Source organism: Archocentrus centrarchus, unplaced genomic scaffold (genome assembly GCF_007364275.1).
Source record: "Archocentrus centrarchus isolate MPI-CPG fArcCen1 unplaced genomic scaffold, fArcCen1 scaffold_50_ctg1, whole genome shotgun sequence".
In the NCBI taxonomy this organism is placed as follows: Eukaryota; Metazoa; Chordata; class Actinopteri; order Cichliformes; family Cichlidae; genus Archocentrus; species Archocentrus centrarchus.
The window spans coordinates 961,214-987,984 of NW_022060273.1; the positions used below are offsets into that span (position 1 = coordinate 961,214).

The following is a 26,771-nucleotide window of genomic DNA, read 5'->3' on the forward strand; positions in this document are numbered from 1 at the left end:
TATGGAGGGGTTTCAAGCATGCAGACAGGCCCAAGTTTGGGGGCCAGTCTACATGCTGATTCTCAATACCAGTCACCCATCCAGTCAACAACAGAGACAAAAGACAACAACCTTTGTGGAGTAGTCCAGCAGAAATCACCACCAGCAAATGCCAGCAAATTCCTTTAAAAATGTTAAAGCATTGACAGGGTTTTATGTCTTTATTTCATACTGAGAAAACAAAATGTTAAGTTTTTCCAAAAAAAAAAAAATACAGTGGATGTACGTTTCAGTTTTGGTTTACAGATGGATTTTTTTTTTTCTTTCAAAAAATTTTCTTTGGTTATTTCTACAAAGGTGTTTAAAAATTAATATAATTGTTGATGTATCCTTTCAATTGATTGAATTTCAACCAATTTTTCACACAAGGCTCAATTTCCAACTATATTTCTGCTAATTTGATTAGTATTCAAAAGGTTGTGGTATAGATCCTGCTAACATAGCCTGCTCATTCTAAGTGTTCCCCCCACCCAAACCTAAAAAAAAAAAAAAAAGGCCCTCATCAGCATACAGTGCCAAATCACAACAAACAGGCACATTATATTGTAAGGTAAAGACCCTACAATAATTAATAGATTGATAGCACCTATCAGGTCAATAGGAATGTCAGTACTTAGTATTTAGTAATATAGAATTGGACAATAACATTTTGAAGAAATCAAGAGTTCGCTTAACTCATCCTGGACACCCTCAGCTGTTTGGATACATTGTCTCAGAACTAAGAATGCAAAAATTTAAGTCTGCTGATGGAGGACAAGTCAGGGGACTTCCTTGCATCGTGCAGCAAACATCTAAACCGCTTTTAAATGTAAACTGTGTGAAGAACTAACAGAACAGTAAGAAAATGTCATTTTTCTCTGAAGCAGTAACATCAGCGTCGTTGCTTATGATATAAAGAGTGCTAATTAGTTGCTATACTCCAATGGTCATTTTAATGTCATGGGAAGTGGGCATTTTCTTGACCTGTTTTTTTATATGTTCATAATAATATGATGCCATAACAGAATGCAGCATTTCTACATTGAGCACATGTATCGCCAACCACAATCCAACCTTCCACATTATTTTATTAATTTAACAAATAAACCACCATAAATTACAGTGTAAAAAATAATCAAATTGCAAATATTACATAAAATTGCAAATATTGCATATTTGGGTGAACCACTGTGTTTTAATTTGTTAAATCTGATTCCATCTGATTAAGCTATTGTCAATTTTTAACACTGCACCAAAGATTCAATGAATCTGTGGTGGATGTGCGGCTGTCAGTGAGCAATGTATTAGTGGTTGGTTGTGTGCACTGATCAGGTCTGTGACTTGTATAGTATTTACTATACCCAGCAACACAATTAGGACTTCACAACATGAGGTGAGTACTGTGAGATGTGCTCTAGAGACAGTTTCTAGTTGATTGTTTTACCTTTTTAACAAGATCATTTACTAAAGGTACAAAAAAAAAATTGGTAAAATGTATCCAAGCTTATGAACATTAGGAAATCAAGTAAAACCTAAAAAAAAAAGACAGTCAAACTGATTAATGTGTTTGTTGCCAACGCGATGGCCAGTCCTTCTCTATCCAGCTCTGCAGCAGTCGCAGCACATCAATGCGCTGATAAATGCGGCAAAGTTCAGTGAGCTCAGTGACCGTCTTCTGGTTGTAGCGCGACAGGAACTCCTGGGTGGGACTGTGGGATAAGGAGCCCTGGGTCCGGTGCTCCAGCAGGGTCAGTTCGTCGTAACTCATCCCCCAACGACTTGCAAAGTTTTTCCAGTTTTTGATGGTGCAGTGGTTGGGATCCAGTTTGAGCCGCAGTAAGTCCAGCAGATCTTTGTCGTTCATGAGGTCGCTGATTTTGGGAGGAGGTGCCGGGCAGAAACACTTCTCACAGGGGTTAGTTATAAACTGCAGTTCTTTCGGATAGTCTAAACTCAGAGATGGACAAGGAAGATTGAGTTAGCTCAAGGAGATTCCAGAATAACATTTTTAAAGTGGAACTATTCTGCTTGTCATTATTTTCTGCTATATATATATATATATATATATATATACACACACTGTTACAATGGTAAAAAATTAAACAATGCAAAACATACAAGTAATCCCTTTGAGCCAAAACCTGCTCAGACTGCTCTGAACAGAGTTTCTTTTTCTACGATTGACTCTGTATGATGTCAGCCAGAGTGAACATCAATATGGTCACCTCGGGAACACAGCTCTGTTCAAAGCACAGAGGCCCCATCCATCTGCCATTTAAATTTCTTTGTTTACGAGGGGCAGCCAATTGGCATGAAGTTGCCATAAAAGGAGAGGGAAAGGAGTTGCCTGGTGGCTGAAGCCCTTCCCAGCTGTCATGGGTAAAAGGCAGGGGTACACGCCGGACATGGCTAACACAAAGAGGCAGACAGCCATTCACACCCATAGCCAATTTAGAACCACTAGTTAACCTGAAAGCATGTCTTTGGACTGTGGGAGGAAGCTAGAGTGAATCCAAGCAGGCACAGTGAGAGCCTCCACACAGAAAGGCTTCGAATCCAGAACCTTCCTGCTGTGAGGCATGAGCGCTAAACACTGCACCACTGTCACCCCAAGTTTTCTGAACTGTGAATTATGTAAAGCTCTAGTAGAGTAAAACAAATATGGAGCTGACAGTAGCATAATAAGGCCTCTTCAATAATTTATTCACTTATTATTCTTCTAGACTGCCTCACGGTGGCCATCAGAATGTGAAGCTAAATTGTGCTGCAAGTGTGCAAACATTTTTCTCCCTCCTCTCCCCAAGTTTCATGTGAATACTACTATCAAAATTAAACAGTATAAATTACTGTTGAACTGCTAACAGTGCTTTTCAGTTCCTTCTGATAATATGTTCATTTAAACAGTTCAGCAGAAATCATTGCAGTTTTCATAATTGTCATAATTAAATTACCTGGTGAAGCAGATGTGGGGCAGGTGCATTCTTCCACATCTTCAACTGGCTGCAAGCACAGAGACAGCTAATTACTGTTAGGCATGTTCCTCCCAATGCTCTGGGCTACAACAGCAGGTACTGATGTACCTAGCAACTGGACTGCAAACACCACTGAGGTTATGTGAAAATGAGCGACATGTGCTTCACAGACCAACTTTATATTCACCGTTTCACTAATTTGCTACATCCATAACATGTCTCAGCATGATGTGTCTCGTCTGTTTTCATGACACCCAGTTGTAACTGATCAATATACTGTGATTTGCTTGGTTCATCTGCTGTTTCACACAGCTTGAATATCCTAGTGATGACTGGCTTGACAGGGCAACCCATAAGCTCAGTAGTTACATTTCGAGTTGGACTGACTTTGGTGTTCTACTATATAAAGATAAATTTGTTTAGTAATTACTACCGTTAATTTCCTGGAGGTGGAGACATTATTTTTGAGTATTATTCGCAGCGGTCTGTCACACATTAGCAGGCTTGTTGTATCATTGGCCTGCATGTAGTATCATAGCAACATACAACCTATTTTTAGTTGTCAACCAGGCGTTCTGAAAAATAATTTGAGTGGGGAAAACAACCATCCCCATAATATGCAGCTAATCAGCGAAATGCAAACAAAATAGCTGTTATACTTACAAATTTACAAAGCTGTTTTGAGCTACTATATACAGCTCAGGCAACTGCAGTAAACACCACATAGTGTCAAATGTTTTAGCTTAACTCACTGAATAAGACCCACCACCCATGGAGATATCCGCCCACGATTAATGAAAATATCAAATAAATGTAGAAGTCAGGAAAACATTACAGCCCCATTTCACAATAGAAAACCCTTCAGCAGACAACTTATCTTCTGCAAAACTATTCTGCCTTAATTTGGAGGTCTTGCCCTAAACTTTTATACAAATACTTTGTCACCCCTGGGTTAGTAAAGATGTAATACATATTCCAGCAAAAATATGTTTTCAATATTAACAAAATTCATTAAATCAAAAACAATTTTAAGCATGCTGTAAGAGATTGATATTCTGTGATTATCTCTAATATTTCTACAAAGACTTTTTGGTAATCATGAGGCAACCATGTACAAAACATAATGCAACCACACTCTTTACATTTGAGGAATATTGCTGAGCAGTAGGTATGGGTTTAACCCCTTAACTGGCAAGGGCCCGGTGACGGGCCGTTTGTAGTCCCTTTTATATGGCAGGCTAGACCCTCCCATTTTTATTGACACGTCATTCGGCCAATCATGTAACTGGCTGCACCAAATCACCTGACAAAGCTACGTGACGCCCTCTGAGTATTATTGGCTCTGGGAAACCCATTTCTTAACATGATTGGCCGAATGAGGTGTCAGTCAAAATGGGCGGGTCTAGCCTGCCATATAAATGCACTTCATTCGGCCGGCGGACCAGACGCAGCCAGTTAATAGGCTATGAAATGGGTTGTTCAGAGCCAATAATAACCAGAGGGTGTTATGTAGTTTTTGTCAGGTGATTTTTTTGCTGCCAGTTAAGGGGTTAATATTACTCAGTGAGTCAGTCTGTACTATTTAGGAGCCACAAGTCATCCCTGACCAACATGTTAGACAATGCTCAGCCAATCAGAAGTTGGCATTGCAGGCTAATCAATCAGGCTGCAGTATTAACAGACTCTTTCTCTTTACCTGGAAATTTGAGATTCCCCAGTTTGTCATTCTGTACCTACTGCCAGCTGTTCAGTCGCATAGGTCAGGTGTTAGATATGGGGAATCCCCACCCTCAGTTTCAGTACGGTCAAGTAAGTATAGCCAGTGACACAGCACAACATGATCACATGATTCAGCCAGTCAGGCATAAGAAAGAGGCTGCATATCATTAGCCTGCATTATCATAACATTACCAGCCTAAAATCACACATGCAGTTTACATACAACTTCACATACATATGGCCAAAATGTACAAAGGGTACTAAACATCCAGGAATATGAATATTGTGTTGCACATCTTTGAAGAGTAAAAAATACATGTGCTAAATTTCATGGCTCAGCTCGTTGTGGTTTTGGAGTCTATAAAGCAGAAAGGTAAAAAGTCACGGACAGGCAGATGGGTGGTTTGTTTTGAGTGGGAGGATTAAAAACCTAAAAGTTACTTTTGTGCACACACAGACATGAGTGTCAGCATCCCAGTTTTCCTCCTGCTGCTAACTCACCGGCTTAGAGCTCATAAATCCTGAGCAATAGTTGATTTTCCTGACATGCAGGAAGAGGGACTTCAGACTGATTGAGTGTACTGCCAAGAGTGGAAAGCAGTATTATGCCTATACTGACAAAATACTAAATACTGCATTAGTGTAGTGAGCAAAAAAGACACAATTATAGCTCAGGAGGTAGGGTAGGTGAATGGTAGACAGTAAGCACTTAGCTTCATGTGGAAGTGCTTGTATGAATGGGTAAATGTGTTGTATAAGCGCTTTGAGTGCTCAGAGTAGAAAAGCACTATATAAGAACTGGCCCATTTACCATTATCTTTTTGCAACAAAACAAACAAAAACACTGCATGTTACCAAACAGAAGTGTCACAGTTTCTGAGGTCTGCATTGCTGTGATGTGCAGCTACATTTGAGAAGGTGTACAGCAGGCTTTGGTGTAGGGTATGAAGCTATGCTGTAGAGCCTAGGTCACCAATAGGCAGACAGCATGGACCCAGATCCTGTTCTATGTGGATCCAGACCGTTTCTATCTTGGACCGAACAAGTTTTCATATATTTACGGTGGGGCTGTTCTGATGTGTGCAGCTTTTTTTTTTCTCTTTACGGTAGTTGATGTGTGCAAACAGGAAAGACACAGAGCAGTCGCATTCACTGTAACTCGTCCCACACGACACTACTTAGCCAATCAAGTCACTTCTTCACAGCAGTGTTTTGGAGGGTGTGTGTGTGAAAACAGAAAAGTCTGTGAGGAGACAACATGCAGAAGTCCAAAGAAGTGAGGGGACAGACGGAGACAACAAAGAGGTGAAAGTTAATATTTGATGAGATTGTTTACATGTGGAGTTAAGAAATGGAAGAAAACCAGAACATGATCCTAACCTGCTTTAAATGACTAAAGCTGTATAATGTTTACATTATGGTGTTTAATGCAGTAGTACATGCAGAATTCACTAGCTGAAGTTAAAAGCAGTGCCATTTAATGGTACACTCTGAACAAAGAAACAGATCACAGAACAAACAGAAACAAATGAGCTGTTTGCTCCATGTTGACACTGTCCTACATTTACTACATGCAGGACTCACTGTAGTTTGTAGCAGGTTTATGTTTTACTCATGCAACTTATACACCTCAAAGGTTTAGATGTGAGCCCCCCCGTCTTGTGCTAATAAAACATGTCTCAACATAATCCACATAACACAGTACAGTAGATCAAGGCCAGGCAGAGAATTAAGACGCTGTCCCTGGAGGGATGTGAACATTTCACCAGTGAAGACTGAACAGACTGGAATGGACAAATTCTTCTCTTCTTTAAGCTGCAAACTTCTCCTTATGCTGTGAGCCTGTTAACAACAACACAGCCTTTCAGAAAGCTCTCTGAAATAGAGTGATGTGCTCCTGCTCTGTTATTAGCAGAGTTCACAGCTGCACCTTCATGTTTAGTGGGACCAAACCACATCCTGTGTAATCAAAGCTTAAAATAAAAGGTTCTCACTGACTGTGCTCTGTGTCACATCTACAGGTCTGGTGAATAACGTTTGGTTATTGGTGGTCGTGTTTTTGGAGGACACCCCAATCATTGGTGCTAACCAACACACTGGCATGCTGCCCCTGCTCAAACTCAACAGGCAACAAAGGGAGAGATGACCAGGCTTGCAGGATGGCACAGCTTGTTCCTACAGTAGAATTACTGTCGCCACAGCAGTGTTTCATGGGTTGTTTTCCATCCACTTTACAGAAGGCTCCTCCTTATTACAAGGTTTTTGTGCTGATATGTGGGCGTATGAAAAGTTTTGTTAGATTATTAACGCAGGCCACAGTTGTGGAATAACCCACGAGTAATGTGTTACTTTCTACAAGGAGTAAAGAAGTAAAGGATTGCATCAGCTTTTAATAAAGAGCAACACTGTAACAGTGAAAGCTGCAGTGTTTTATTCTCAGTCTGAACCTGTGTATCCGTGAAAGACTGCAGTAAGTGTAAAGAAGATAGATGGTTTTGATAGTTGGCTAGGAACCCAGTATAAGAGTGAGGCTGAGTGTGCTCGCACTATGTCACAGTGTAAAATGGTGGCAGCGAGAACCACTTTTAACACTGCATCTGTTAAACCGGTTAAAGCCCATGGTTTGGTCTGCTGTAATGGGGTAAAACAGATGAGTTGAAACTGAATAATGCTCCCTTGGTCACACTTTGTGTTTAATATTTAATATAGTGCCACATGAAATGTTTATAAAGTAAAAGTTTGTGGACCACACAAAATGTTACCACTGGCATGCATACTACACCTGGAGAACCCTGGGATTAAAAAGTTTGTCACGTGCATCAAAGCTGGAAATACTGACCTGTCTTATTCTGTCTTCTGAGGAGGGGCTGAGGTATCTAGTGGGCATCGAACTCAGGTGGAGTGTCACAGCGTCTGCAGGAAAGACATCACTGACATCAGTGTAATATGATGACTGCAGGAATACAGTTGTCAGTGACCAATATGACTGAACTGCTTTCAGAGTCACAGAAAAAAAGGTCCACAATGCTAATATTTGCACTTCTGGTTGATCTTAACTGCATTTTGCTGCCCTGTACTTGTACTGAGCAATGACAATAAAGCTGAATCTATTATCGAGCTATCAAATATAAATTCTCCATCTGTGGTGTAATAAAGGTGTTAACAAAGAGCCAGAATTCCATCCAGTCCCATTGGCTCCTCTGGAACTGTGAGCTGGCTGCTGTCAGACTGTTAAAATTTAAATGTCCATTTTTTCCCCATCTTCAAATTTAGCAGTTTTGCCAGCATACTCAATGAAACGCAACACTTCCAGCTCAAATGTTTCACAAAAATCCTTTCATTAGCTCAGCAGGGATAAAGTATCCAGCCCCCCCCCCCCCAAACCTTGCACTGGATAATAAGCAGTTAAAAAAAAATGGAGATGCTTTTGATGTAGCTACCTCCTGTTTGTGGGTCTTTCTGCCTTCGGTTTTGTATGTAATAACTGAAAAGCATGTTCTGTTGGCTTGAGACTAGTTGACTGATATGGCCATTGAAGAATATCCCATTTCTTTGCCTTGAGAAACTCTTGTGTTGCTTTTGCAGCATGCTTTGGGTCATTATCTACTGGTACTGTGAGGTGCTGTCCAATGGGTTTTGCAGCACCTGGCTGAATCTAAGAAGAAAGTATACCTGTCCATCCTGTACACTTCACAATTCATCCTGCCATGATTGACAGATTATGAGCTATTCCTTCTCCATACGTTTCTCTCCATTGTTCTGGTACAGGGCTAGTAGCATTGTTTTAAGTTCATCTTGGTTTCATCCACCCAAAGAAATTTTTACAGAACTGGGCAGGCTCTTTTAGACGTCTTCTGGCAAAGACATCTAAATCTCGCCGCCCTGTCCTGAGTGTAACCAGGCTTTGCACCTGTAGATCTAACAGTAACACTCCTGCCTCCTCAAGAGTGTTCTTTGGCACTGTGAGATGTTTGAAGTTGTTTTTCTTAACCATGGAAATAATTCTGTCATCGTGCACTTTAGTTCTTTTGGTGTTACTGAGCAGGCCAGTGCAGGGGAAGTGACTATTTTTGATCATTTCCACACACTTCATACATGACGCTGATCGCACATCAGTGAGGTCATGATGAAGTGGCCTAATGTTGTAATGTTCTAAAATACATGTTGCTTTCACCATACATGTGTTTTCCTGTATTTTTTTGTATATACACTTGGCATTTTTTTTAACCACTTGAAGACAAGGAATCAAATATGGTAACGGCACTGACCTTGATTTTCTACATGAAAATAAAACATGAAAAATGTCACAAGTAATTAAGTCTTATGTCCTCCAATAACACTCATGTCAATGGGTGCCCTCTAAAGGGTTAAGAGTGGACCACGTTGCTGATTTGGCACCCCTGAAGTTTTTGGTGTCTCTGACAGTTTTCTTCTGTTTTTCAGTCTCACGATGGCCGCCTTCACTTGCACCAACATGTATTTGGGCCTCACGTTGAAAAGTTCTTAGAAAGTACTTTTTCACACAGGGGTAGGTTTGGAAAGCTTTTTTTGCCATTAATAATTGAAATAGTCATTTAAAAATTACATTTTGTTTTTACTCAGATTAATTGATACATTAATTCATGGCTTTGGTGGTCAAAGTCATTAATTTGCACAGCCTAACTAACACCCACTTTTTGTGGTTTTAATGTCCATCGTTGTGTATTTGATTTCATGAAGCATTATATCTGTCCTCTCAAAACCCAAAGCATCTCAAATAAAAATGCAAAAATGTTCACTTTTCCGGTGTTTTCCACTACACTTTTATTTGCCTGTCTTGGTCACTCTATTATTAATTTTGGCTCAATATAAATAAAATTGAATAGAACTAAATTTAAATCAGTGTTTTTCAGAATTTACTGTATGTAACTGTATTACTAACAAGAAAAAAAATTCCATAAATGGTTTATAAGCTAAGCCATAGCCTTCACTTACCATGCGGATCTGTTACTTGCACAGGATAATTGGTCTCCAAGGACTGTGGGAGAGACAAAGGCAGACATGTCAATATTAAAAGTAAATCGAGCTGAAGAGAGAAACCTGAGCAAGAAAAAGTTTGTCTGCTTTGTAAACCCTCCTTTGGAAGCTTCATATTCTGTTTCTTTGTGAGATTAAAAACTGTAACTGAGGAAGAAAATTACTCTCTTGTGTGCAAAGCCAGGGAACAGCCTGCTGCAGCTTGTTCTCTGATGAGCCCTCGGGCTCTAGCAATCACAGCACACTGTTCAGTTATGGTACATTTCTTAGCAGATTACTGTAAGACACTTCCTAAGGAAGAACAATGAGAAATCAGCACAAAACAAACTACATAGGAGGCAAGTCAAGACAATGAGAGAGTTACACTCGTGGCTGGAGGAGAAAATAATGAAAAGGTTGCTCACAAATTCTGCCACAAAGCTGGTGGTGTCTGTGTCCTCCACGGGTTCAGAGCTGATTCTGTCTGTTTCCAAAAAAAAGGAAGAGGCTTTAATAGTGTGAATGTTTATTTCGTCACTCACTTTGTCTCCTTCCTACATCACACCACAGAGATGCTACAATCTGCAGTCAGGAAGCATGCCCTGGTGTGAGGGTATGAAATCAGTTGGAACAATGATGTAGACAGCTAAACTCGACAGTGCTGAGCTAAATGAGGTCATTTTAAAGAAGACACGTGTCCTGAACTTGTTTTAATTTTAGCTACATTACTGAAGCCAAATGAAAAAGTACAGTGCGGCTGGCATGTGGTTTCCCTGAACACATGCTACAAGAGAACAAAAAGAAAAGAGAAATCCAGCTGATAAAGACATGACAGAAATATTGTCAGTGGGAAACTGAACTTGAACACTCTTAGCAGTGAAAAGGAATATTTTACAAGCACATTCACAGCGAGCAGGACAAAGACAGCTTTTCAGCACCTGAAAATACAAGGACCGGGCTGTTGACTGTGGAGCCATTGTATCCAAAGGATGCCAAATAAAGACCTGCTCTGATCTTTCTTGGGTTACACACGGTGACGAGGAAACTTTCATTTGCAGGGGAAGATAGAATTTGGATTAAGTGATCAGGAGTTTCCTACATGCAGCCATGAATGCAGCTCACAGAATGAAACATGCCTCTCTGTCTGCTTTAACGTCAGAACAACAGCGTAATTACCAAAGGTGGCTGTCAAACACAGCACGTCAATTCTATTCCACTTCTCCATTAGTTCTTTTCCTGCATGAACACTGCTCATAGGATCTGTGAGTGAAGTCGTAGAGTCCTAAAGTAATGTTGTATGATGCAGCTGAATCAAAGTAATAACAACTGGGACTGCTTATCTTCATTAATTAGCTGATTGTTTGATTTGTCAATCAAACTGTTTCCCAAAGTGACTGATTTCAGTAAAGAAAAAAGTAAATACACCTTTACAGTTATGGACCTAAATTGTAGCTACTAAATGATGCAGAGCCGCAAAGTGTCTTTCAGGTTCGAAGACATCGCACATCTGCAGCCAAACACTGACAGGTCAGGATGGAATCTTGTTTAAATATTGGGAGTCATCCTGTCACTCAGCTTTTCACTCAGTTTTTCAGTAATATTCATCATAATTATTATTAACACCTGATTTTAGAACAACTTTAAACAAATGTTCTGATGCTGGCTGGTGGTCTCGCTCTCAACGTCCAGTCATGGTTGAGAAATAGTTTCAAAATAAAAGTTATGCTGACATCAAGAACTGACCTCTATGTGAAGTGTTTTTTAACATCTCCTGGATGTGCTTGTTAGACTTTCCAGCAAGAGAAAGAACTGAACAAGATAAATAAGATTCTGTATTAGGACAACATGAAGGGAAAAAAAACCCATGCAGAGCGAGGATGACTCAATCTCGTGACGTCCCACTCTGTCCTCTTTTCATCCTACTCAGCCGACTGACTCTAAAACGTTTGCATTACAGCACTTATAATACTGACATCACGGTGAGATGGTTGAAATAGTCTGACATGTGAAGTTCACAATAAAATAAATGGAATTTAGATGTATATAAATGGAAATGATGGTCAGCACGGTGGCATGGTGGTTAGCACTGCTGCCTCACAGCTAGAGTGACATGTAGAAGGTCTGGGTTTGATTCCACCTCCCCGTGTCTGCGTGGGTTTCCTCCCACAGTCCAAAGACATGCAGTTCCTGGGGTTAGGTTAATTGGTCACTCTAATTTGCCCACAGGTGTGGATGGTTGTCTGTCTCTGGGTCGGCCCTGCGACAGTCTGGCGACCTGTACAGGGTGTACCCTGCCTCTCACCCTATGACAGCTGGGATAGGCTCCAGCACCCCCCCGTGACCCTGAACAGGATAAGCGGATGGATGGATGGAAATGATTCTGTTCTATTTAGTAACCAAATAAATTGTCAAGCAAAAGTCATTTTTGAAAATAAAAAAGCAGAAAAAAAAACAAATGAACTTTTTCAGCAATTTGAACTCCAGAAGTTCGTCTGTTGTATCGGCCCACACGGCCCAGCCTTCACTCCCACATGCATCACTGAGGCTTGGCTGTGCGTGACACTGTCACATAAGAGATGCTAAAAGTTTCCCTTTCCAACTAAATAAAGGTTAAAAAAAAGTATTTATTTGCACTGTAATCAGCCAAGTCATCACATCACGGTGGTTATTACCTGTCAGATGGCTGACTGAGTGTTAATCTCAGTCTGCTCTTCATACATCTGAGAATTCCTTCCTTTTATGTGGTCACAGATGTAAGCAAATACATTTTAAAGAAGTGATCGCATTCTTGTAACAAAACATTTTAATGCAGGGGCGAACGTTCAATTTCCCAAAGTCCCATAAAGAGAACAAGAATGAACTTACAGGCCAAACAAAAACCTCACTCACAGTTTGGTCCAAAACACCCTCAACAAAAAGAGGTAGCTCAGTCAATCTGCCAAATGTAATACTGCATTATATTCTACAAAGAGAGCAATATAAGTATGATCACTACTCACAGCATTGGCTATTTAATTAATAAAGTACATTAAAGCAAAAACAATAAATTGAAATTTTCTTCTTGCACTTATTTCTACAAGTGCCTGTCCCACGGCTCTGAGGGAAAAAAGAAAACAAATAAATAAATAAAAAGCTGTTATCATGCAGATTACCTGTGCCATACCACCTAGTCTTGTGCTATAACACAAGCTGGAAATAATAAACACAAAAAAAATTGCAATTACTCCACAAATCCCTGAATAATCTATTTCCTCTGCTATGATGATTCCATAACGCTGAATCTCTGCTGGTGTGTGAAACTATAAACGATGAAGCGTTCTTTAAAAATATAGTACAGGCTTAATAATTGAGAGTGGTATTTTTCAGTGTATGATGGTACTTCCTGGAAACCACTCTGTCTAGAATATTACAAAATTACACAAAGTTATTACATATACAACTGCATTCATGCAGTGACTGTGGAGTTCTTGTCACAGTTATGAAAAAGCAAACAGTTTAAGCATGTCTGAGGTTAAGCAATCAAATCACTTGATTATGGTTATAGAAAGATTACAGAAAGTTTCTGTCTACACAATAAAATTTATATGACTGTCTATAATTCATCCGTTTCCTTTGGTTTGTTGCATAAACGTTGCACATACTAATACACACTTGCATAAATGACAGAAACTGCCAATGACTCCCTGCACTACACACAGTTTATGAATGCAGAAAAATACACATAGCCACGCTTCCCGGGGTGTCCTGCCACCCCTTCTGCTGCTGGCCTCAAGCCCCAGAACGGCCTTTCTATTTTCTGTGCTGGATTTATAACACGAGGCAAAAGTAAATCATCTTGGCAAAAATTAATACAGAACAACAATAATAATGTAACTGATTATCTTGTTTAACTATTTGTTGGATGCAAAGTTGTACTTGAAAGTACAATTTGATGACTCACTCAGCTCTTCTTTAAACAGAAGCATGCTAATATGAATATAACATCACGGCTGTTTGGAAGGTAGAAACCTAAGCAAAACTAACAAAGTACAGTGTCTGTAAAAAGATTTGTAGCTCAATAACACAAAAGTATCACTGTGCAACACCACACTGCACTGCAGCTCTGTATATTGCTCTAAGTATAGTGCAGGACTTACAGCTAGTCACCCAGTTATCAAGTGTAAGATGAACCCCAGATCAGTTGAGCATTGTTTCTCCCTCTCTGGGAATGCAGGGGCATGTACCTGCGTGCTCTGGATAAAGTTCAAGAGATGAAATATAAACCACATCATAATACATTGCTAAGGGTCATAATTCCAAACAGGTGAACCCAGCTTTTCTCCTTTTTGACCACCCATGAAAAGATAAAGCAGTTTTTCAGCAGCCTGTGCAGAGGGCCTTTGCTCTGTCGTGAGCTTGTTTCCACACATGAATGGAGGTGAATGCATGCCAATACCTGACCCAGGCCACAGCGATGTCTAGACTGGAAGCAGCTAAATACACACACTTTGTTAAAAACTCTCTGCGACATGTGTAACGTGCCTGGCAGTGGGTGGTACGTGTGTCTGTTTTGCTTAATGTGTATATTCCTGAGCTGGTGTTGTGATGCTTATACTGCTCCTGACATCTCAAAAAGGATCAGACATAAAAGCATTCAGAAAAAGCCTGAACTCGTTAACAGCTCAGTGTACTGTAGTAGCTCTCGTTATTGAAAGGACGCAGTGGGTAGCTTTTAAAGAAGACTTAAACATTTCACTTTCTTTAAGTTAGCTGACAGGATTGATGCTGTGCTAGCTCTGAGCAGGAGTCACCATGTCAAAGACTGGTGGGCTCTAAAATTTGGTTTACTTTGTGTGTAAAAATCTTCTGTTTATTTACTTTCTAATATGCCAGCTGTTCTGTATATCATCCAGAGCACAGAAAAAAATTTGCATCAAAAGAAATTCCAATTACCCACAATGCACTGGGGTGATAGCTCACAAACGCTATGAAAACAAAACCACAACCTTAGAAAATATGTTTAATATCTTTTGGGTGAAAGATCCTTTTATTACAAGTATAAACCACACAGAAAATATTTCTTACAACTTATGTCAAAGTAGCAGGACAGTACCATGGGACATTATTCCAGGCCCAAAGCATTAGGTAATTAATTATTAACTATTAAGCTATTTTTTTTAAGCCTAATGTTAGTATCAACTATTTTTATGTATATAAAAAAGCCTGAAATTATTAGAACTAAAACATTTCTAAAAGCAACAAAAGAACCAGGTAATTGTGATGACGTTTCCCTTCAGATGATATCCGTCCTCTCATAATAGGCTGAATTTAATTTTATTTAGTTTCTCTTGGACAAAAAAAGGTTAAACAAGTGGCTCCAGAAGTGCTATTGAATTTAAGACAAATTAAGAATGCCTGTTGAAAATCTGTGTGCTTCTGGGAACACAAGCATCTAAACTTTACTTTTGTTTCGGGACCGGTGATCGAGCCTGAATCTTAAAACTTCATTTTCCATAAATGACTGATTTTAAGGCTTTCCCTTCTCTTTAATTACCTGAAAGTGTGAAATGACAGCAAAGTGTGAGTCACATGTCAGCAGCGTGGCAGTTTGCAGTTCCTGTGCTAGCCACAGAAACATTATGTGTAGTTTCCTAATAACAAGGTAGCAACCGGCACTATGTTAGCATTTATTACTTGAGGCTGTTTTATAAGAGTTAATAAATGTAATGTGAACAGAAAATAGAAATGCTCAATTAATTATGTAAATTTTTCAAAAGTACCAGAGGCTGCTGAAACAAAGACTAACAGTGGAAGCTGAAACAGGAATGCAGAAAAGGAAACTGAGCAATTTCTCTCTTTTAACCAAGATTACTAACAACACATCTGTGTGAAAGACCTGATGCTTTACTATTCCAAATACACAGGATGATCACAATCTACATTAGCACAGGCAACACATTTGCAAACCCACAGGGATCAGCAGGGCGAGTGCGTCACTGTGTATGGCTTGTGGCTGTGGTTTTCCTCAGTATTGGTGTTAAAGGGCAAACATATCTAGTGCTATAAAATGATTCACACTTGCATGATCCTTTTCAGGCTGTGGCCAAAGAAGTTTCAGTAAATACGTTTCAGTGCAGTTTGATTTGAAACATCGTCACCGCTTTTCAGTGAACTAAAAATGCACATTCTGGCTTAGCTTATAGACTGAGTCAAAGACTGTTCTGAATTACAGTATAATAATGGTGAAGGGAACTACGGTGTATACTTGGATCATATAGGCTTGCAGACAAACAGCCATTAACCTGCAGTGGAGTTGAACACTTGTTCATTATATCCTGTGCCAAACACGGGGTGAGTGTGTGAAAGTGGTTTTGATATTGACAGGCAGGAAAAACAAAGTTGCTTACACGTGAACTTAAAGGAAATTACACAGCAGAGCCTGAACGGTGATCAGACACAAGCTACGAGTTACTGTTTGCTTCTGCGGTGAGACAGCAGGTGTCGGGAGGCAAATGTCTTTGATGGTAGGTGAGAACAGAGAGGACCAAATGTGCACAAGATCAGCTTCATCTGGTCTGCAGTGCGGTTTGTTCACAGAAACCTATTGAGCCGAATGTTCATATCTGCTGTTTAGTATGAATCCTAGGCAGAGCTTTCTCTCCTTCCCTTTGCTCTGTTTACAGACGCCTTTACGATGGCTTTAGTCAAACCTAACTAACCCAAATTCCTGATGTTCCACAACTGAGAGCAACTTCTTTATCATCACCAGGGCTTTGGCTTCCACAGAGCTCCTTCTTTGTGGTTCATTTTGAATAATATCAACACTTAGCAATAAACTGGGAATAAAGCTGGATGTGTGTTCATTAAATATTTTGTAGTATTTTACATTTTTTACACCTGAGTCACCTCAAAAACTCTGCCTGCTGTTCATCTGTAGTGAGTGTAGGCTGTAGTAAGCAACCCTTATGCCAGCTAATGTTAGGCTTGGGTGTCCTAAAATAGACACTTTCCCTCTGATAAACAGCTTGATTACATTTTCACACCATACGGGAGTTTATTCACTAAGTGCTCGAGTCCAACAAAGTGGCATCCCCTTCAAAGAAACTTTCACTAACACTGGCCAAAGCAGCAGTGCTTACTGACAGAAAGGTTCAGCATATCCTCAACAACATTGCTGTGATCAGTCAGAAGTGAGTTTCTCTGACTCATCGATCTTCATCACACTCCTTTTGCAGCCTCTTCCAGAGTAAGTGAAGGTGAACAGTGGACTGACAGCTTTCCACAGATAGGGGGGAAACTCTGGAGTGGATCCTAATCCAGTCCAAACAGGTGGAGTCAAGTGACATTTTGTCGCTTCTAATCTGACTGTTTTCCACTAGTTTTGCATTTGGCTTCAGTCAGTGTCAGTACTGCTACCTGGACCCTACAGAGGCTGCACAGGTAGTCCAGCTCCTCCAGGATGGCACATCAATACGTGCCATTGCCAGAAGGTTTGCTGTGTCTCCCAGCACAGTCTCAGAGCATGGAGGAGATTCCAGGAGACAGGCAGCTACTCTAGGAGAGCTGAACAGGGCTGTAGAAGGTCCTTAACCCATCAGCAGGACCGGGATCTGCTCCTTTGTGCAAGTAGGAACAGGATGAGCACTGAAGGGCTACAAAATGACCTCCAGCAGCCACCGGTGTGAATGTCTCTGACCAAACAATCAGAAACAGACTTCATGAGGGTGACCGGAGGGCCTGACATCCTCTGGTGGATGTTGACCAGCTGTCATTTTATCCCATTGAGAGCTGATGTTTTCAAAGTGTTCCTTATATATTTAAAAATCAGCTCTCTCTCCAGTCAGTTCCTCACAGGCTCAAACTCGAGTCTTGAACTGCAGCCAGCATTGTTGTGCTCTAAAACTCAAGTGAATTCAGTGCAACAGCACATGAACCTATTCTTCAGTACTGCAGCTTTTGCTTTGAGCAGCCCTCTAAAGACCTGCAGTCACCCTCTTCAGGCCACAACATCGGTGTTGGAGTCCACCACTGACTCTCTGGAGAGCAGCGGAATTAAATTGGCCACCACTTAGCAGCTGGGAAAGACTAGTGACTAACTGGTTAGTGGTGAATAAACTTTTGAAATACGACCAAGCCTTGAGAACACACCAAACACAGGTATAACCCTGCAGGGTGTGTTTTTTTAAAATTATATATATATATATATATTTTAATTGTTGTGTGCATGACTTTATACCCCAACTACGCTTTTCTAAAGCAAATTGTGTGCCTGACTTTTTTTAAAACTTGCTTTTCCTTGATTTGTGTGCCTGTAATCCCATATCTACAATAGGCTATAGTTTAGCAATATTTTAGTTTTCCTTCTATTTGCTGTATGCACCTTGATGCTGCTTCCCACACAAGCTGCTTTATTTTTAATGAAGCAGAGCAGATAATCAGTTCTGGGATGCTGTTGCGTGTCTGGTGGAATCATAGATATTGTCCAGCATTACTTTGGTTTGTCTTGACAGTAGATTCTGAATGGTTTTCCTTCTTAATGAATGCTAAATTAAAGTTAAGTTAAAAAAGGAAATAGGATAGCTATGGCCTTCAGCCACAGCATCTCAGCCCAGTTGACAGCACTTTCCACCACATCGTCATATCGTTTGGACTGATGGCATTTCGTCCTCCCCGTAGTGCTGGACAGAGGTTTGGAGACCCACTGCAGGAAAACACTGAAGATTTGTTTGTGGTGGCCCAACACCTTACAAAGACACTTACAAATGTATCACCTATATGATTATTGTTCCATATGTAAATAAAATTAAAAAACAAAACAAAAAAAAAAAGCATAACGTATTCATATAAAATGTCACAATGGAGAAGGATCATTACCAGCCAGCCAAATATTGTTCTTATTAATGCGCTGGGAAGCACTTCTGTTATTTATTAGTCATTATTAATAAAGCCATTAGTTACAGCTCACAAAATGTTAGGCAGTTGGAAGAAGCTGTTTCTGAAACTACCAAAGAAGTAGCCCAACGCACTGACACGGAAAGCCTTTTCTGAGTGTCACACAACACAAACGGATCATCTTTCTAATCTGTTTTAGCTCACTATACTTCACATAAACCCTTTGTTCTGTGGAACTGGTGCTGGCCTACTCATTTCCGCTCAGTATCACTGAGAAAGCGTGAAGGTCAAACGTCTAGCAGCAGCCTCACCGGACAGCGAATAATATGACAGAGGCCAGCGGGGTTTCCACTTAGAAAATGTTTCTACTTCTGGAAACTTTCTTGATTGTGTGATTAACCAACCAACGGATGTTGTTCTTCCCATTCACGCAGTAAACGACGCTACAGTGAATTTCATCAAGTTCAAAATATTTTAGATGTATCGATCAAGATAAAATCCAACAAAATCAAATCTTTTACATGGTAAGATGCGCCCTTTACTTCTCTCTTTCATTTTCTTCATTTTTTTTTTTTTTTTTAAAGAAAAAACAAACATTAGTGACAAATAATGAGATAAACTCACCTCCACAGCCTCAACCACGGTGGTTATTAAGAATACTAATGAATACAACGACTCACATGGTAACATCAGAATGACCACACTGACATGGACAATTATTAAATGAATATTTTACTCACCAAATGGTTCCTTGCAAACGTTCAAACTGCTCATTTTCGAAGCTGGGACGTCTCCCATGCAGGTAAATGTAAAAGGACCGGATAGAAACTGTCTCCACACAATAAAGCACTAAAAACACGCAGTTATCCTCTGCTCTGAGCTCAGAGAAAGCTCCAATACCACCCCAGCGGCGGTGGCTCACGCAAATGAAACACCTCTGCGCTGTAAAGGGCCAAGGATTAATGCTGCCTTCAGGGCCACTCGTAATTTCCAACTCTCATTCGAAGGCGGGTCGTAGATGACGACAGACGAATGTGTCCTTACTAGAAATATATAACGAAATATTATCCAGCCACGTCTCTAGCACGTCTCTACTCTAGCAGAAAAACTTTGCTTGAAATATAGTTTAAAATACCTCTATTTATTTTGCCTTTAGTTCAACTTTCTTCTGAGTGGTCAGCACTTACAAAGTTTGAGCAGCAGTTGGGTGGAGCTTTTTACTCAGAAAACAGCAATTATGATCTATCTATCTATCTATCTCATATCATACTGCTCAAAAAATTTAAGGAACACTTTGAAAACACATGAGATCTCAATGGAGGAAAAAAATCATGCTGATATCTATACTGCTGTGGGTGATGTGTTAGAAACTTAAGGATGCCACATTGTTCCATGAAAATGAAAATTATCAGCCTGAGGACTGAAACAGACCCCTCCCAAAATCAAAGAGAAAAACATATGTGGCGGGCTAGTCCATTTTGCAGAAATTTCATTGCAGCAACTTAAAATAGTACTCAGTAGTTTGTATGGACCCCACGTGCTTCCATACATGCCTGACAGCACTGGGGCATGCTCCTGCTGAGACGATGGATGGTGTCCTGGGGGCTCTCCTCCCAGATCTGAATCAGGGCGACACTGAGCACCTGGACAGCCTGAGGTGGAACCTGGTGGCACTGGATGGACTCAATCTTTGAAGAGTCCCACGAAACTGGCCGATGTCATTGCCAGCATTTATGATTGTGCAGGTGTATTATGTTACATAACCTTGCTGTCATGTCCTGGTGTTTTACATGCGGTGCCAACCGATAGAAACTAATCAAAGGCTGGGACTTTTCCCCACCTGGGTCCTCACTCTTTATTGTGGTCATTTTTTTCTGGGTGCAAACACATTTTTTCCGTCTATTTTTTCCACTTTTTCTGTATTCCATCACATCCATTCTGATAGTTTCAGCAGACTCCCTCCAGTAATTTACTGGCATTTGTGAGTCGTGCTATGATTATTATTCTTTATACTGAGCAGATGATTGTTATTCTCTCACTGATAAATTCAAAAACTGCAGCAAAAAACTAGCTGGAAATGCACAGGAGGAACTGATACTGAACATCCCAATCACAAATGCTGTGGGCTGCTCAACCCCACGAGCAGTTACACTTCTTGGGAGGAGCACATCAGGTTACACTGTAGGTTACGATGCAGAGAGGTTTCCAGTTACGATGAAGATTTCATGCTGAAGCATAAATCAGTGTGTGGTGTGGTGGGGTGAGGGAAAGTGTTGTCAGATAAAGGATGAAAAACAGATGGGATAGGGTCCAGTCTCCCTGCAACCCTGAACAGGATAACCGGAAGAGGATGGATGGATGGAAATTACTGAATGGGAAAGGATGAGTAACTTTCTAACTCCACCTTATTTTTTCATAGATGTGTTCTATTCGAGTTTTTGCATGTGTTGCAAGCAGTGTTAATATTCACACACAGACTCATCACGTGTGTCCTCTCCATTACCTGTGGACTCAGGATTTTAGTAGGCACCTTTTCACTTCAGGAACTCATTGTGGGTTGGTGGTGCAAACATTTATAGAAACAGCCACTTGCACACCGTTTAAACATTTCTGTTTGAATTGCAGTGTAGGATCCACTGGACTGCAATATAAATCAAGGGCATGAGAAAAACAGTGAAATGGACCCAGACAGCTGTAGAAAGGTAAAATATAAATTGGTGAGAGAAGTCGTTGCCTCATTGAAGAGGAAACTGAGATAAGGTACTCGTTGTCTTCTCAGAGTACAAACAACCACTGTTGAGTCATTTTTTGTGACCCTTACAAGGCAAAAATCAGTCCTGAAATTACTTGATGTCATTACATGAAAAAAGTCAATTAGTGCCTCACCCTCACCCTCAGATGATTTTTTTATACAAAACCTGAGTACATCTACACATGCAAAATATCACCTTAACACTGTGACTATTTTATGAGTTGCAGATTCTAAATGTACATAGCGTTGGGTAAAAATTTTAAGTTGTCTTATTTTTCATAACTTCAGTACAGTAGGTAACCACGTGAAATTTTCAGGACTGAAGAACACATTTAAACTCTGTTACAAACTGTAGTAAATCAGCTCTACACCCACTCTTTCTGTTGATTCACTGGAGAAAACACGAGTGCATTTTGACTAAACTTTAGGTGCCATATTATCATGTGGGATAGGTGGCTGGTTATAGATACAGTGGTACGAAAAAGTTTGGGCACCCCTGATAATTTTCATGATTTTCCTTTAAAAATCATTGGTTGTTCAGATCAGCAGTTTCAGTTAAATATATCATATAGCAGATGAACTCAGTGATATTTGAGAAGTGAAATGCAGTTTATAGGATTTACAGAAAGTGTGCAATAATTATTTAAACAAAATTAGGCAGGTGCATAAGTTTGGGCACCCTTGTGGTTTTATTGATTTGAATACCTTTAGCACTAATTATTGGAACACAAGATTTGTTTTGTAAGCTCACTGACCCTTGACCTACATACACAGGTGAATCCAATTATGAGGAAGGGTTAAGGTGGCCAATTGCAAGTGTTTCTCTTTGCATCTTCTCTGCAGAGCGGCAACATTGGAGCCTCAAAACAACTCTCAAATGAGCTGAAAACAAAGATTGTTCAACATCCTGGTTTAGAGGAAGGATCCAAAAAGCTCTCTCAGAGATTTCGGCGGTCAGTTTCCACTGTGAGGAACATAGTGAGGAACTGGAAGACCACAGGCACAGTTCTAGTTAAGGCCCGAAGTGGCAGGCCAAGAAAAACTCTCAGATAGGCAGAGAAGGATGGTGAGAACAGTCATAGTCAACTCACAGAGCAGCTCCAAAGACCTACAACATCATCTTGCTGCAGATGGTGTCACTGTGCATCGTTCAACTATTCAGCGCACTTTGTACAAGGAGAGGCTGTATGGGAGAGTAATGCAGAAGAAGCCTTTTCTGCACACACACCACAAACAGAGTCGCTAAAGCACATTTGGACAAGCAGCTTCATTTTGGAATAAGTTGCTGTGGACTGATGAAACTAAAACTGAGTTATTTGGACATAACAAGGGGCGGTATGCATGGTGGAAGAAGAACACAGCATTCCAAGACAAACACTTGGTACCCACAGTATAATTTGTTGGTGGTTCCATCATGCTGTGGGGCTGTGTGGCCAGATACTGGGAATCTTGTTAAAGTTGAGGGTCGCGTGGATTCCAGTCAGTATCAGCAGATCCTTGAGAACAATGTTTAGGAATCAGTGACAGAGTTGAAGTTGCGCCGAGGCTGGATACTTCAACAAGACGACTCTAAAAACTGCTCAGAATCTACTGAATCATTCATGCAGAGGAACAAGTACAACGTTCTGGAACGGCCATCTCGGTCCCCAGACCTGAATATTATTGAAAATCTGTGGTGTGATTAAATGCGGGCTGTCCATGCTCAGAAACCATCAAACCTGACTGAACTGGAGATGTTTTGGAAAGAAGAATGGTCCAAAATACCTTCAACCAGAATCCAGACTCTCATTGGAAGCTATAGGAAGAGTTTAGAGGCTATTATTTCTGAAAGGAGGATCTACTAAATATTGATGTCATTTTTCTGTTGGGGTGCCCAAACTTATGCACCTGCCTAATTTTGTTTAAATAATTATTGCACACTTTCTGTAAATCCTATAAACTTCATTTCACTTCTCAAATATCACTGTGTTCATCTGCTATATGATAGATTTAACTGAAACTGCTGATCTGAACAGCCAATGATTTATAAAGGAAAATCATGAAAACTTTTTGATAGCACTGTATACGTACTGAAGTTAAAAGTAATTATTTGTCATACTGTTAATGGAAGACTGCCAATGGCCACTTCCAACCCATGATTGTGCATTTGTGTATTTAAATGCAGACACGTTCCATACTGAGTAGTGATATTTAGAGAACAGAGATTTTAACTTTTAGCTACATTTCAGAATTCTGGTCCTAACAGTGTTTCTTTGTAATACAGCTTACTTACTGCAGACAGTTATGAGCCTATGAAAAAGTGCTCTAAATCGCTAATGATTTGTTTGTAATGTGAGTTGTGAGAAACTGCAGCAGTCTTTGGTTTTACGTTATACACTATGCCCTCTTGACCCATATTCTGACAAAAGAAGACATCCAGCCTGCAGGATATACAGACAGTTGCAGATGTTGTGCAATCAGTGGAAACCAAAGATTTACATCTTCCAGAGATGCTTGGAAAATCTGTCAACAGACACACATCTGCCAAAGTAATCAAAACCAAAACTTACAGCTACAGAAACACAGTTTGTGCAGGCGCGTGCGTGCGCGCGCGCACACACACACACACACATGCCAGCTTTTCTACTGTTGGTGAGCACCTACCTTTCTTAGATTTGTATTTATTTACTCTCTGCTTCAAGTTTTTACTCAGAGGCAAAAAGGAAGAAAAGTTCTAGACAAAGGAAAGTACTGGAAACTGTCTTGTAATTTACTGCCATCACAAACACACCAGTGAAATACATTAAGTGAAACTCACACACAAACTGAAACTTAAACTACTTTGGAGGTGGTATTTGTCACCTATGGTACTGAGTAAAAGAACAAATTCCCTCATTTCTACCATCATCATAAGCAACATCAAACAAACAACACTGATGTTATTGACCCAACTATTACTGCAGGTTTCCAAGCTATGAGGTTCCTCACTGACTACTGTTGTGTGTTTATCTGTGCACTTAATTATCTTTTATTATCACAAGTTAGTCTTGCTCTGACATAATCTATAACCTTTAACTGCAGTGTCACAAAGATGGAGGAGGAGGTGTGTTTGCACCAAAAAGTAAAACAGTTTAGAATACGTACAGTGTTGTGTAGTGTGCATATTAGTCACACTTCAATGTTTCAGATAATCAAACAGATTTTAACATTAGAGAAAGATAACCTGATTAAATACAAAAGGCAGTTTTTAAATTATTATTTCAATTAGCTGGTGGCTGTAGCTCAGGAGGTAGAGCAGGTCACCTACTGATTGGAAGGTCGGCGGTTTGATTCCTGGCTGCTCCAGGCTGCATGCCAAAGTATCTTTGGCAAGATACTGAAACCCAAGTTGCTCTCCGACGCAAGCGTTGGAGTGTGAATGTTAGATAGTAAAAAGCACTTAGCTTAGTTAATCATGAAAGTGCTTGTATGAATGGGTGTGAACGGAGTAAATGTAAATGTGTTGTATAAGCACTTTTGAGTGCTCAGACAGAGTAGAAAAGCGCTATATAAGAACTAGTCCAATTATTAAGAGAGAGAAATCTACCTGTCCCTATGTGAAAATGCCCCCCCCCCCCCCCCCCAAAAAAAATTATTGATTATTGCCAGCCAGACCTGCTGATTCAAGAACATAAACAGACCTCAAGAAGCAGCACATCAGCTGTTTCTACAGAATCAGCTGAGAAACAAAGTCACTGACATCTATCAGTCTGGAAAGGGTTAAAAGGCCATTTCTTTGAGACTCGAGCAAACCATGGTGAGAGCCATTATCCACAAGTGGAGACAACTTGGAATAGTAGTGAACATTTCCAGGAGTGGCCGGCCTAAAGGAAGAGTGCATCAATGACTCATCCAGAACAGCAGGCTTCATTTGCCTCAGTTAAGGTCAGAGTTCATGATTCAATAATTTGAAAGTTACTGGGCAAAAATGGGATCCATGGGAGTGTTCCAAGGAAAAAAACCCACTGCTGACCAAAAAGAACACAAAGCCCAAAAACAAACAAAAATAAAACAAAAAACCCCCCAAAAACCCCCCAAAAAACCCATGATGATCTTCAAGACTTTTGGGAAAATATAACAAGACAAAAGTTGAACTTTTTGGAAGGTTTGATCCTGTTACATCTGGAATAAAACCAAGGGTCAAACATGGTGGTGGTGGTGGTGTGATGGTCCAGGGCTGCTTTGCTGTATCAGGACCTGGATGACTCGCCGTAATTGATGGAACCAACAATTTTGCTCTCTACCAGAAAATCCTGAAGGTCTGACCATCAGTTCATGTCCTGAAGCACAAGCGTGCTTGAGCTATGTAGCAGGACAATGATCTGAATCACCAGCAAGTCCACCTCTGAATGGCTCCAAAAAAAAAAGAAGAAGAAGAAAAAGAAGAAGGTTGTGGCGAGGCCTAGTCAAAGTCTGGACCTAAATCAGTCTGAGATGTTTTGGCATGACATTAAACAGGTCATTCTTGCTTAAAAATCCTGCAGTGTTGCTGAATTAATACATTTTTGCAAAGAAGAGTGAGCTAAAATTTCTCCACAGCAATGTGAAAGACTCATTGTCAGCTATGCCAAACGCTTGATCGCACTTCCTGCTGCCAAGGGAGGGACAGCCAGTAATTAGGTTTACGGGGCAATTACTTTTTTTCATACAGGGCCAGGTAGGCTTGGATAGCCTTTTCCCCTTAATAAATAGAAACATAATTTAAAAACTTCATTTTGTATTTACTTGGGTTATCTTTGTTTATACTAAAATTTGTCTGATGATCTGAAAGTGTGACAAATACACAAAAACAGGGAAAAACGTTACACTTGGGACCCCTGCTGGACTGACAAGGAAACGCAGCATGTCAGGAAATCAACGGGTGAAGCTTATTCACAGCAAACTACAGCCTGAACATTGTGAAGTCGTTTCAAGTATCCAGGATCTCCATTCAGGTTGCAGTTTTCCAGGAATAGAAAAGAAAAGAGAAACTCATTTGTGAAGCGCAGTCTTGATTGCTCCAATTCAAATCCACAGTGATGGTGAGTGTAACACTGAGTGGACCTGACTCTACATTGCAGTTTTTTTGCTTAGTTAATTTAGCAGGGACAATACACAATACTGCACTTTGCGAAGGCAGCTGCCTCGCAGACATCCCAAGTCTTAATGAATATATGTGCCAGAGCCTCATCAGACAATTTGACAAAATTAAAAAGACTAAAAGTAAGGACATTTCCTCTTTTATGTATTTTTCTATTATTTTATTATACATTTTTTTCAGTTAGTTTGTTTTAAGTTTTGTTGCAGATGTTTTTTTTTCTGACACAGTTTTATGTTTAGATCGCAACGGATTACATTCAGCTCAGCAGCAAACCACACGTTTGATTTGCAAACAAAACATTTGGATCTACATTTTAATAACATTTTGCAATAAATAAAACGTTTTT

At 40.1% G+C, this 26,771-nt stretch overlaps 1 protein-coding gene across 1 annotated transcript; it reads right to left on the bottom strand.

Moving 5' to 3' along the window:
* Positions 1-274: 274 nt before the first annotated feature.
* edaradd (EDAR-associated death domain) lies at positions 275-19,487 on the bottom strand. The gene is made up of 6 exons (XM_030725239.1): positions 19,316-19,487; positions 10,130-10,188; positions 9,684-9,726; positions 7,549-7,622; positions 2,970-3,018; positions 275-1,965 (listed from the first exon to the last, which is right to left on the bottom strand). Exons 1-6 carry the CDS (start codon positions 19,371-19,373, stop codon positions 1,577-1,579), a joined length of 672 nt encoding a protein of 223 aa, XP_030581099.1. The 5' UTR covers positions 19,374-19,487; the 3' UTR covers positions 275-1,576.
* Positions 19,488-26,771: the final 7,284 nt, after the last annotated feature.

What these genes read in the sequence shown, in the direction of transcription:
- edaradd (XM_030725239.1), bottom strand. Translation starts at nt 19,373, where the DNA reads ATGGGAGACGTCCCAGCTTCGAAAATGAGCAGTTTGAACGTTTGCAAG. An exon ending in CCAGCTTTGTGGCAGAATTT is followed by an intron (nt 9,727 to 10,129) that starts GTGAGCAACCTT and finishes TCTCTCCCACAG; the next exon opens with TCCTTGGAGACCAATTATCC. An exon ending in GCAAGTAACAGATCCGCATG is followed by an intron (nt 7,623 to 9,683) that starts GTAAGTGAAGGC and finishes TCTTTCCTGCAG; the next exon opens with ACGCTGTGACACTCCACCTG.